Source organism: Bos grunniens, chromosome 19 (assembly GCF_055505025.1).
Source record: "Bos grunniens cultivar Pamir isolate PY7600 chromosome 19, Bosgru_T2T1.0, whole genome shotgun sequence".
In the NCBI taxonomy this organism is placed as follows: Eukaryota; Metazoa; Chordata; class Mammalia; order Artiodactyla; family Bovidae; genus Bos; species Bos grunniens.
In genome coordinates, this window is record NC_141183.1 from 37,238,483 (window position 1) to 37,251,000 (window position 12,518).

The window sequence follows — 12,518 nt, forward strand, 5'->3', positions numbered from 1 at the left end:
CGCTTGGTTAGAATAGTAGCTGCCAAACAAATGTTGAAGGTAGAGTAATCTTGTTAAGTGTATGTTTTAAGTTCAATGGTTAGTATTAAAAGTTATCAGAAATACTTTTACAGAATTGTATCTGCAGTTGTATCTGCAATTGTACGTTATACTCAAATTAGCTGACTGACTTTTATATTGATATAAATTCACAGGAAATACCTAAAATTGTTTTATACGTCAGCCAGCAGAAAAAGTAAGAACACGTTCCATTTTAAGAATGAGCTCCTCAAATGCCCTGTATTTCCTAATATTTCGGGTCCTTGGGCCACTCACTGTGGTCCTGAGCTTGAACACGTATGTGTGTAATGAAAGATGAAGTCACTGCTTTCTGTTTCTCCCTACTTCCTGTGGGATGCCATGCTGTGAGGATAGGAGTTGTCTTGGAATATGCACTGTGTTTGATACAAGTCTCAATTATGCAAACCTCTTCCATTGAGCTAGAGATGCTGGTCCTAGGGATGTGGGGGAAGAAATTCATTACCTTCAAACCTTTGGTAGAAACAGTGGAGAATGAACTCAGGTACTTGCTTCATTTCCTATCCCCTTGAATATATGTAATGGCTGTAAGTCAGTAAATCTCTGATCTACTTTCTGTGAGTCTTACAGAGCTTTGTCATGTACCCTCCATCCTCAGCCCTTATTTCGTTTGACCTTTGTTTTTCACTGGTGCAGTTATCAGCAGACAAGATTTACCTTTCTGGCTGTGATTAGTGTCTGTTTCTATTTTAGGCAGTGCTGATGCAGTCACGGGAACAGGTTTCAGAAGAACTGGTGAGGTTACAGAAAGATAATGACAGTCTTCAGGGAAAGCATAGCTTGCATGTGTCATTACAACAAGCAGAAGACTTCATTCTCCCAGACACTATGGAGGTAACTTGTTTTCTATATGATCAAAAATGTAAACACCTACATTTTCTGAAATGTCTAAAATTCTTCTTTTTAAAAAAGTTTACAAATAAATGCTAGAGAGGGTGTGGAGAAAAGGAAACCCTTCTGCACTATTGGTGGGAATGTAAGTTGGTTCAGCCACTGTGGAGAACAGTATGCAGGTTCCTCAGAAAACTAAAAATTGAGTTTTCACATGATCCAGCAATTTCACTCTTGGGCATATATTTGGACAAAACTGTGATTTAAAAAGATACATGCACCCCTATGTTCATAACAATGCTATTCACAATAGCCAAGATGTGGGAACTACCCAAATGTCCACCTACCGAAGAATGGATAAAGACGATGTGGTACATAATATACAATGGAAAATAGCCATAAAAAAGAACAAAATAATGCCATTTGCAGCCACATGGATGCAACTGGAAATGTGGCCAAAAAAAAAAAAACAGATTTTACTGAGATATAATTCACTTACCAAATAATTTACCTGTTAAAAGTGTACAATTCAATGTTTTAAAATATATTCTCAGATGTGTAGCCATCACCACAGTCATTTTTAGTACATATTCATAACCTCAAAGAGAATCCCCTTACCTTTTATTCAACCCTTCCTCCTCAAGCCTTAAGCAACAACTGATCTACTTTCGTCTATAGATTGTCCTTTCTTTCGTATGAATGGAATCATATAATTTGTGGTCTTTTGTGTCTGGCTTCTTTCATATATCTTTTTGTTTTCAAGGTTCATTAATGTCATATAACATGTTACCAGTATTTCATTCATTTTTATGACCAAATAATACTCTACTATATGGCTGTTTTGTTTATCCCTTTGTCTACTAATGGACATTTGGGTTGTTTCCACTTTGGACTATGAATATGTTGCCATAAACATTCACGTATAGGTTTTGGTGTGGACATATGTTTTCATTTCTCTTGGGTTTAAACCTAGGAGTGGATCTTCTGGGTCATTTCTCCACATTCTCACTAATAATCATTGTTATCTCGCTTTGTGATTATCACCATCCTGGAGGGTGTGAAATGGTGTCTCATTGTAGTTTTGATTTCCATTTCCCTAATTTGCATTTCCCTAATGGTTATTGAGCATCTTTTCATATGTTTATTGGGCATTTTTATATCTTCCTTGGAGAAATACCTGTTTTAAGATCCTTTGCTTACTCTAAAATTGGGTTGTTTGCCTTTTATTTTTTTGAGTTATAAGAATTCTTTATAAATTCTAGATATAAGTACCTTATCAGGTAAATAAAATGAGTTACAAGTGTTTTCTCCCATTTTATGGATTGTCTTTTTCATTTTCTTGATGGTGTCCTTTGAAACATAAAAGTTTTTAATTTTGATAAAGTCCAGTTTATCTCTCCTTTTCTTCTGTTGGCTTATGCTTTCAATGCTGTATCTAAGAATCCTTTGCCAAATTGAAGGTCTCTATTATTCTTGCAGGATAATTGAGAATGCACCAGAAATGAAATACTTGAAGGGGGTCTCCATGCTGGCTCCTTGTGATGTTAGGTTTTCTATATAGCACTTAGGATACAGCACACTCCTTCTTTCTTCTGGTAACTTTTATAACACTTGATCACTTCCATTCTTTTGTGGTTGTGTGAATCAGGGCTGCGAGGCCTGAAGTTTCTTGAGACATTCATAACTATCTCAACTTTTTCCAGCCTTTATATTCATGTTTAAAAATCTTTCAATATATGAAAAATATCATCTTGGGCTAAACCCAAGTAAACATAAATCAAATAGGCAAAGATGAGATTTCATAAAGCAACTCTCAAAATAGAAAAATATTTCTTGTAATATCTTTTGGTCTTTTTTTTTTTAAGAAATTTATAATTGTTAAATTTTAAAAAGTCAGACATTACAGAGATTTATAGCTTTGTAAGTAACAATGTTTCCTAATCCTGCCCTATAGATTCATCCCCTACTGTTTGGACCTCATTCTGTTTTCCTGTATAGATGTTAACATGACTTATATTTTGTTCTTATTTACTTATTTACACAGGCTCCATTGCCTGCCCTTCCTTTTAGCTCCTTGCTGTCTCCCTCTCCTTTCCCTGCCCTCCCCCAACCTGTGGTCTCAGCTCAGGTTACTGACACTCTGAAGAGCTCTCTATCCTTTCTGAACTGGTGACTGATATCATCAGGGAGAAAGTTTTGAGGACCTGTCTACTTTTGCTGTCAGTATTCCACTTTCCTTGTCAAACTTTTCTCTTGGCAGGAAAGATTCCTCTCTTCCATGTTCTATAGAGACTTTTAATACCTAGATTTTTAAGAAATGCCAAGAATCCTTGAAGGTTATAACCATTCTAGCCTGTAAAGCTTGATTCTTTAATAAATCTTAATGAAATTTTTCTTGATACAGATTTTCAATTACTTTTTTTCCTGCTGTTCTTTTATTATTTATATATTTATATATTTAATTATTTTATTTTATATTTATTATTTATATACATTTGGTAGTTATCTAAGAAGCCCAGTTTTTACTGTAGGGTTGCTTTAGGATATAATTGGGAGGGTTTTTAGAAGAAGACAACTACAATTTAGGGAAAAAGTAAAATAAGACTTAAACTGAATTTATTACAGAAAATTTATTACACCTTAGAAAGCCTCTCATTGCATACTTGCCTCAGACCTAACAGTACTTTGCCTTTGTGGTAGATGTTCAACAAGTGTTTATTTGAATGAACAAATAAATAAGTATATTTTGTCATTTTGGAGTTTACACTTGTTACTGAGTTTCAGTCTTTTTGGTCCTCATTCACTAACTCCTCTCAAATTTAAGCAGATAATAGTGGAAGTGTCTAAGCTATTCATAGTGAACCCCACATTGTAAATCATCCAACATTTTAATTTTTACATTTATGAAACAGTTTTGAGGGAAAAATATGTAGTTCACAATATACATTTTTTGCTTGGCAATGTTATCTTATTTCTATAACATACTGAATATTAACATGGCATGACACCTGCCTCTTGAAGCCCATAATGGGTTGGGTTCAAAGTCCTAAGTTTTGAATTAAAATAATATCTGAAGTTCTGGTTGCAGAAAATCTTTAGCTTTTTTTGTTTATTTTCTTTCACCCTTAAAAACCCAATAACTATTTGTTTCTTGGATCCAGGCACTCCGGGAGTTGGTATTAAAATACCGTGAGAATATCGTTAATGTGCGGACAGCAGCGGATCACATGGAAGAGAAGCTGAAGGCTGAAATACTTTTCCTGAAAGAGCAGATTCAAGCAGAACAGTGTTTAAAAGAAAACCTTGAAGAAACTCTGCAGCTAGAAATAGAAAACTGCAAAGAAGAAATAGGTGAAGATAAAAGTGATGTAGTTTAGAATTGGAGGCACTAAATAAAACTTTTCTCTGGTTATAAGAAGTAGTACATAGTCTTGGAATGTAGAAAACAAAAAGTATAGGAAGGAACTAAGTAAGGACTCAATCCCTTTTCCCACATGTTCTGATATAGCCCCTGATAAGGAGTTTAAAAAAAAACAAACCCAAACTCATCTTTTTAGGAGCTCTGGTGGCCTCTCTGGCAGTTACTAAATAGACAGGGAACTCAGGACTTGAACCCAGACACTGGAGCTTGTGAGACGATAGGTGGCAGTTCCTTCAGAACTTAGAAGTGTTAACAGACTTCTGCCAGGGTTACCCCGCCCCACCCCACCACATCGTGAAGTGTCGGTATTTGAGGCAGAGATAGTTTATGCCATGGTGTTCATTTGTGTGCGCTCTGACTTTGACATGAGCTTGAATGTTACACTGATTGGTTGGGGATAACTGTGAGAAGAGGATGTTGGTCCCCCCCCACCACCCTACTGACTGTGTTCAGTACATTTGACTCGTTTTGTTGTGAGATTGAGCTGTGGTACAAAAGGGCATTTTAAGATTTAAATGCAAAATAATCAGTAAATGCTAACATGTCTCCTTTTTTCCTCCTAGCTTCCATCTCTAGCCTAAAAGCTGAATTAGAAAGAATAAAAGTAGAAAAAGGACAGGTGAGTTTCACAAGTTTCAAATTGATTCTGTCAGCAGCTAGTAGGTATTTATTGAGTCCTACTGTGTTAGACTCAAGGTATAAAGTATAGTTAGAACATAGTCCCTGCCTTCAAGGAACACCCAGGAAAAGTATAGTAGAATATGATGGAATATAGTGGCTGATGACAGTAGAGACCATTTGGTGAGAGCCTGCTCTGTGTTGGCAGGAAGAGATACAGGGAAGACTGAGATGTGACTTAGTCTGGAGCTTCCACTGCGGTGGGAAGACAGGCAAGGCATGGTCTTTTCTTTAAAGGATATTTATTTGGCTGGTTTAAGTGACTGCGCTGGGTCTTAGTTGTGGCATGTGAGGTCTAATTCCCTGAACAGGGATCGATCCTTGGCCCCCTGTATTGGGAGCATGGAGTCTTAGCTACTGGACCACCCAAGGCATGGTCTTGACATGATACATACTTAAAGCTACCATGGAAATATGTATGAAGTCTGTTACAAACAGGAGGTGATGTTTTCCACCTGGCTTAGTCTCCGTCTCTTAGACATCATGAACACCTTTTGGTAAATGACCCCATTCAGCTCATTGGCCTCATAATTCCTTGAGTCAGTGACCTTTACCTCCACCCAGCCCTTCCTTCCCACACTCCTGCCTGCACTTTGCCCCACTTCTGAAGTCTCACTTCAGGCTCGTATCTCCTGACCCCAGTCTACCATCTTTCTAGCCCTTTATCCTATAGGTTTGTCTGAGAACCTCATTCAGACATTCAGTTCCTTGAACTTTTCCTTTTCTTCTGGTTTTAGCAGCTTCCTCATGACTTTGCTTTCTTTGCTTCTAAGTGGCATCTGACAGGGCTTGTCTCTTTAGCTAGTCTCCCCCAGGGCCTGCAAGCCCCCTCGTACCTTGTCCTTCTGCTGACCTTACTCGCTATGCCCAACCCCGGACTAATCCTGGTGTCCACCTTCTCTGGCTCTTGGACCACTGGAAGGAGTAACATGCCTGCTCCTGGTGCCACGTGTTGCTCAGTAGCTTTTCGTCTGTTCTTAGTTGTTCCCTTCTGTTCCCTGCAGTGGCTGTTCAGTCACCACTCACCTCACCTCATGATGGCCTTGTACCCCTATCATAAGCAGGACCATCTTCAGCTCTTGCCTCCGCAGTAACATGTTTGCCTTTTTCCTCCCAGTCTTCTCTTTTCTTGCATCATAAAGGGTGATGACCTGATTCTGACCAGTCTTCTGTCACTGCACATGTGCTTTGACTGAACCACTCACGTCTTTTCCTGGCATCTTCGCTATCTTCCTTTTACTGTGGGCCTTGAACTTCTATGTGTTAATTGGTTTTTTCCATTTTGCATAACCACGCTCAGATGCCTCCTAGTAAAGAGGGGAGGTTTCTCTTTGAATTGCACTTCTTTCTCCAGCTACCAATCTTTCTTCTTCCTTTTATGCCCAGAGTTCTTGAAAGAGTCATCTCCACTACCTGACCTCCCAGTCATTCCTCCACCCCCTGCCATCTGGCTTCGGCCCCCCTGTGCTGTCAAGGTTGTGCTGGCAGGAGTCACCAGTGTCCCAGTGTGTCTGTCTGTCCCACTCCCACTGTTTGGATTGACGTCAGTGCTCACCTGACTCATCGTAACAGCCTAACTTCTTTCCCTGACTCCAAAATGTATCCATTTCCAATTCATTTTTGTATTGAAACCAAGGTGATCTTTAAAGATTATAAACTTGACTGTGAGCCAGTCTGGTTTAAAACCCTTCAGTAGTTCCCTTAGCCCAGTTGGGCTCCCCAGCTTCACCACTGCCTCTTGGGCCTCAGCCTCCAGGGCCAGCACCCTGTGCTGTGAGGTAGCAAGAACTCAGCTCAGTTCCTTAACTCATTATTTTTATGTGTCAACTCCCTCCTTTTGGAGTCTCTCTCCACCTTCTCCCCTTTACAACCCCTTTAAGGGTCAGATGTCATCTCTTCAGGGAAGCCCTTGCCAACTTTTCTGGCAGAGTTAAGTGCTTCTTCATCCATGGTCATATGCCACAGTTAAGTTACACGTCTGTCTGTCCTGCAGCACATAGGAGGTACCTAATAAACGTTTAATAAAAGAAACAATAGGTCTTGAAGAATAGATTGAAAATCCACAGATATCAGAGGGTAAGGAGAAGATTCCAAGCACAGCCAGTATCCAAGGCCTAGGAAGACGAGCACTGGGTGCAGTTCTTCAGGCTGCGGGCTCCTCTGGCAGGCGTGCTGTCACCTGCAGGGAGCTTCTGTGTTTCAGCTTTTTCCTTCTTAATTTTACAGTTGGAGTCCACATTGAGAGAGAAGTCTCAACAGCTTGAGAGTCTTCAGGAGATGAAAATGACATTGGAAGAACAGCTGAAGAAAGAAACTGCTGCTAAGGTGAAACATTGTTGTTGGTAGTTTCCTTAAAAAAAAACAAACAGGGACTTCCTGGTGGTTCAGTGGCTAAGACTGTGCTCCCAATGCAGGGGGTCCAGGTTCGATGTCTGGTCAGGGATCTAGATCCGACCTGCCACAGCTAGGAGTTTGCATGCCACAGCTAAGACCTGGCCCAGCCTAATAAATAAATAATGTTTTAAAAACCCACAGCAATGTAAAGGATGTAGGAGCACATCTTCCCTGTTTAAAAAAAAGCCCTGCTCCTTTGATAGAGTCCCCTTCTGAGAGCTGGTGATTCTCCGCTTCAGGGAGAAAATGGATTTCTCTCTTCAGAGCTGGGTTAGGTCTCTGCACACTGCCAGCTTTGCGGGTCTCTGTCACAGACCCCGCTGGCTGAAGGCCATGAACCAGACTTGGCACCATTGAAGCCAGAGACACTGCTCTGGAAGTGCCATTCCATTTGATTGATTTTATCCAATGGTGCACTGAATCATATTTGCTGCCCACATTCTGATTAGTCCTGTTAGAATAAAAGTGCATGTGGCTAATTGTGGGGGAAGTTTGCTTTCAGGGGGGCTGTGATCTGACCTTTAAATGTAAAAATATTATTTTTTGATAGTCCTTTGATTTTAGAAAGGCTCACACGCACGGGTCCTGATGGAGTTTCTGTCAGGAAGACTGGAGATAGCAGGGCTGCCTAAGGCTGACTCAGAGGATTTTCCTGGCAGATGCTTAACTGTTGTGATTATCAGAGAAAAGCCCTAAAGTTTCTTTCCCTGTTGCTATGATAGCTGTTGATCTTAACAGCAGCTAATTTTTGATGATTAATCATTATCAGTGGGCTGCTGGGGGTGAGAGGTGGGGCCTGCACTTTCATTTTAATTTGGCTCTAATACTTGATTCACTTTAGGATCTAGAGCAGGTAGTTTAAGCAGCTTGCACCCTTGCCTTGTGAAGACAGAAATAAAGGGAGACTAACACCATCTTACAGAGAAGGCAATGGCACCCCACTCCAGTACCCTTGCCTGGAAAATCCCATGGATGGAGGAGCCTGGTAGGCTGCAGTCCATGGGGTTGCTAAGAGTCGGATACGACTGAGCGACTTCACTTTGACTTTTCCCTTTCATGCATTGGAGAAGGAAATGGCAACCCACTCCAGTGTTCTTGCCTGGAGAATCCCAGCGATGGGGGAGCCTGGTGGGCTGCCGTCTATGGGGTCGCACAGAGAAGGACACGACTGAAGCGACTTAGCAGCAGCAGCAGCAACACCATCTTAAAGGGTTACAGGCACCATTTTTTCTCTCTTGCAGTAGGAAACAAGAGCTGCCCGGGTTCCCTGAGTGACTCATCTGTGGCTTTCCAGCATTAATCCTCATTCAAAACTTGTATTTTTTAGGTTACTGTCGAACAACTAATGTTTGAAGAGAAGAACAAAGCTCAGAGGTTGCAGACTGAACTAGACGTCAGTGAACAAGTGCAGAGAGATTTCGTAAAGCTTTCTCAGACCCTTCAGGTGAGGCATTTGGGAAACCCCTAGATGGAACACCGAGGAGGCACTTTCGGGGTTCTTGGCGTCCAGGAGAATTTTCTAATCCCTGACTCAACCTCTGACAAAACTTAGACTAGAGACTATGGCTGCCCCTGCCCCATATTCCTGCCTGGTCATTTCAGCTGGAAACCTGTCCCTCCATTGTCCCTCACACATACCCCTTTTTTTCCTCCTTGCTGCCCTTAAGGGTGGTGTGTAAAGCCCTTACATGGCATGTAAGACTTTTCTCAACCAGGCCTCTCTCTCTACACCTTACATTTTATACTGTTATAATTTTTAAAAACTACTTGTGGTTCCTTGCACCCAACATGGTGTTCCCTCTGGAAGCACCCTTGTCTCATTGCCCCCTTGTTCCTTCTTCCAAGGCCCTGCTTATTAGCTTTTTCCTCCCCGTGGAACCCTCTTTGAGTCCCCAGGCATGTTTAGTATATTGTGCTGAAATTCTGTAAAGCTTGTTTGTTCCCTCAACTGAACTATGGCTTCTCAGGGATCAGGTCCCACTCATCTCCATGGTCCCAGTGCCTTACACTGGGTCTGTTACACAGCAGCTGTGGGGAATTATTTCTTAGTTTGTTTTTAATCTTTTTAAAACTTATTTTTAATTGAAGGATAGTTGCTTTACAGTATTGTATTGGTTTCCTCCAACATCAACATGAATCAGCCATAGGTATACATATGTCCCCTCCCTCTTGAACCTCCCTCCCAGGAATTGTCTTGAATTTACTTGTTCTTGCTGCCGCCTTTGAAGTGACTTGTCTCTGGTTGAGTTAGTCTCCATTTCAGCTCAACCAGTCACAGTAAACCAGAAAGTCAAGCAAGAGCCACCCGCACTTATGTCACTGCGTTATTTCTCTAGGTGCAATTAGAGCGGATCCGACAGGCGGACTCCTTGGAGAGAATCCGGGCAATTCTGAATGACACCAAACTGACAGACATTAACCAGCTCCCCGAGACATGACACCCTCATGGCAGGACTCTAGCCTGCACTTCGGGTTTTTAACTCATCTTTAGAGCAACATTAATTATTATTTAACTCTTAACTGAAGAAGTCACACACACAAAAAGGAAGACTGGAGCAATGTTTAATTCTAGTGGGAGGAGACTGTGCAGCACAGGAACAGCAAACAGCCAGGGTAATTTGCAGCAAAAAGACCTTTCAGACGGGAACACTAACCAGACTCCAGACTGGATTCCAGCGAGTGTGGGATCAGACTTGGTGACGGAGAAAGTGCTGTTTCCTTGCCTGCCTTATCCGACATTTCCCTGCCCTAAAGCACCCTTCTAATAGTGTTTGAAATGACATTTCCTGTTCATAGATGTTGGAAAAGAGAATTTTTTTTCCTGTTGTCTAGAGTTCATCAGTAAACAGTATTCAGCTAGCAGACAGGTGTAGTATGCGGTATGAATATTTTATATTAAAATATGAAGTTTGAGAGCAGGCCATTGGCTAGTGACTGTATTTCCTAGCTCAGTGTATTTTTTTTAAACCATTTTATCTTGTGTTGGTGGACCTTAAATGCTACTGAAACTTGCCTGAGAACCATAAGACGGTGGCAAACAAAATCAATTCAGTTGGAACTGAATTAAGAGAATTTGAAAACTTGGCTGGGGCTATATGTATTGGAAGTTGAGGTTAAAGGAAAAGCACAAGAAACTGTTTGGAAGCACTTTTTCTGCTACCTGGTAAATTTCGTGGACCCACAGGTACCAGGGTCAAGCTGAACCCACACCATCTACTCTTGAAAACTTTTAGTTATTGGATCAGTGGAAGAAACATTAATAAAACAAGCTATGTCTGACAACACCTAGTATAAATGTATAAGTCTGCTGCTTATTTTATTTTCAACTTGAATCAGTGGATTTGAGTACTATTTGTTTCAAAAGTGTCAGATACAAAAATGGTGATAACTAGGTTTGGCAGATACCTGTTTTGTATTTTTCTTTTGTATTTTAGACCTGGAGTGTGATGATGCTTATGGTGAAGTTGGGGAAACCCACCTAGTTCATCAGTTTGGAAATCTGCTTTGTCATTTCTATGAGGTTAAATTCCGTTCCTGTGTGGAGAAAGCGTCAGTGGACAGGTTGTCTTTGCCGTAGCCTTATGAAGTGTTGCAGAAAGCACAAGAATGGATGTGTGTTCACTGTTTACCTGCAAGTACTGTTAGCCAGTGGAAGGCTATGCTGTTTTATCAATAATTCATCATACAGGTGGTTCAAGAGTAAAACTCTTATTTTCAAGTACTTTTTGTGATTTGGTGGTGTGAAGGAACTATGTGGGAATTAAGTGGATTAGGTAGATTTTCTGGCTCAAGTAAACCTACAACTTGAATTGTCTTTGTTATAAATGAAGTCATAATGAACTAGCCCTAAAGATCTTTATTTCTGTCTTCCATAAGACAAGATATGGCCTACATACCTCATTCCTTGGGCTACTGCTGTAGTCTTACATTCATGATTATGAATTTGAAAGTAAATACTAATTATGGAAATAGTGCTATAGGCCTGCATGCCTGAAACATTTTAATTGGTTTAAAGTCCTTTTGTAGAATGGGGTACTTGATTTCCTTTAAAGGAAACATGTTTTCTCATTGAATTACAGGGAATTTTTATTAATTCCAAAAATGCAATCACTTTAAATTATGTAAGTATAAGATCAGTTCCTTGGATAAACTCCAAGCTCATTTGTTTTAGGTTATTAAAACTGGCACTGTAGTAAATCAAGGTGGATAATTCATAATCTTCCTGAATGAACTGAACTACAGCTCCCAGGGAACTGCTAGGCTGAGACTGGGCACCTTGCTCATGTTTTTCTCCATAAGATGGTTCTGGGCCAATAAAATCATGATTAGGAAAGTGTGAGCGTCTTTACAGTTGCAGATGCAAATTGTTGGAACCCACTTTTTGGAGAAAAATCTGCTAGAAAAACAGACTAGGTTTTGTTAACAATCTCTTTCTGGTATGAAACACCTCTTTAAACTGGGTTTTCTGTATAAATGGGAAACTGATTTGGAAGGCAGTGTTTAGCCCTCCAAGACAAACGAAAAGGTCGGGTTTCACAAGTGTTCCTGTGCTTGTATTCAGTCCATGTACACATGTTCCCACGCATGTCTAACCTGATTTTACCCCTTACCTGTAACCTACCTTACCATGTGGCTTTTCATCGGCAGTCACTTAGCCATTTCTAGGCAGGTATAGTATTACCTTTCGGAACTCATATTTGGCAGGTATAAAAATATTAAAGCTAAAGGACAAAACCATATACTGTATACCAAGCTCTGTTTCTCCATTTGAGATCCTACATGTGCACCTCACACCCATCAGTGACATGTACGGGGACACAGCACAGTCCAACTCAGCTCTGAAAGGTAATACATGCCTGTCATGGAAGTGAGCCAGCGGTGGCCTTGCAACCGTGGAGCCTGAGTTCCGCTCTGAAATCTGTATTTCAGATTTCAGGTATAACCATTTGTTAACTGTACTGGAGGTGTGTCCTTAAGAAGTGTTCAAATTAAAAAAGCTGCTGCCTAGTATACTGTGTGGCCTTTTCCTTTGAATCTGAGGGTTCTCTCTTCAGAGTCACATTTCTGGTGTTGCTATATTTTAATATGCAGCTTTTATTCTTGCTCAAACATGGAG

At 40.6% G+C, this 12,518-nt stretch overlaps 1 protein-coding gene across 10 annotated transcripts in view; it reads left to right on the forward strand.

Annotated features, from left to right (window-relative positions):
• Nucleotides 1–12,518, forward strand: part of RABEP1 (rabaptin, RAB GTPase binding effector protein 1) — a 99,501-nt gene that overhangs the window by 84,319 nt on the left and 2,664 nt on the right. For 7 of the 10 annotated variants that reach the window (XM_086359485.1, XM_086359481.1, XM_086359486.1 and 4 more), the window contains 6 exons: nucleotides 772–912; nucleotides 4,071–4,260; nucleotides 4,894–4,949; nucleotides 7,235–7,333; nucleotides 8,730–8,846; nucleotides 9,739–12,412. In XM_086359485.1, coding sequence (XP_086215611.1) covers nucleotides 772–912; nucleotides 4,071–4,260; nucleotides 4,894–4,949; nucleotides 7,235–7,333; nucleotides 8,730–8,846; nucleotides 9,739–9,840 — 705 coding nt within the window. In that variant the 3' untranslated portion in view covers nucleotides 9,841–12,412. Of the gene's footprint in view, nucleotides 1–771; nucleotides 913–4,070; nucleotides 4,261–4,893; nucleotides 4,950–7,234; nucleotides 7,334–8,729; nucleotides 8,847–9,738; nucleotides 12,413–12,518 lie in introns of those variants that run through there. The other 3 variants (XM_086359482.1, XM_086359487.1, XM_086359484.1) reach the window with 1 other exon arrangement.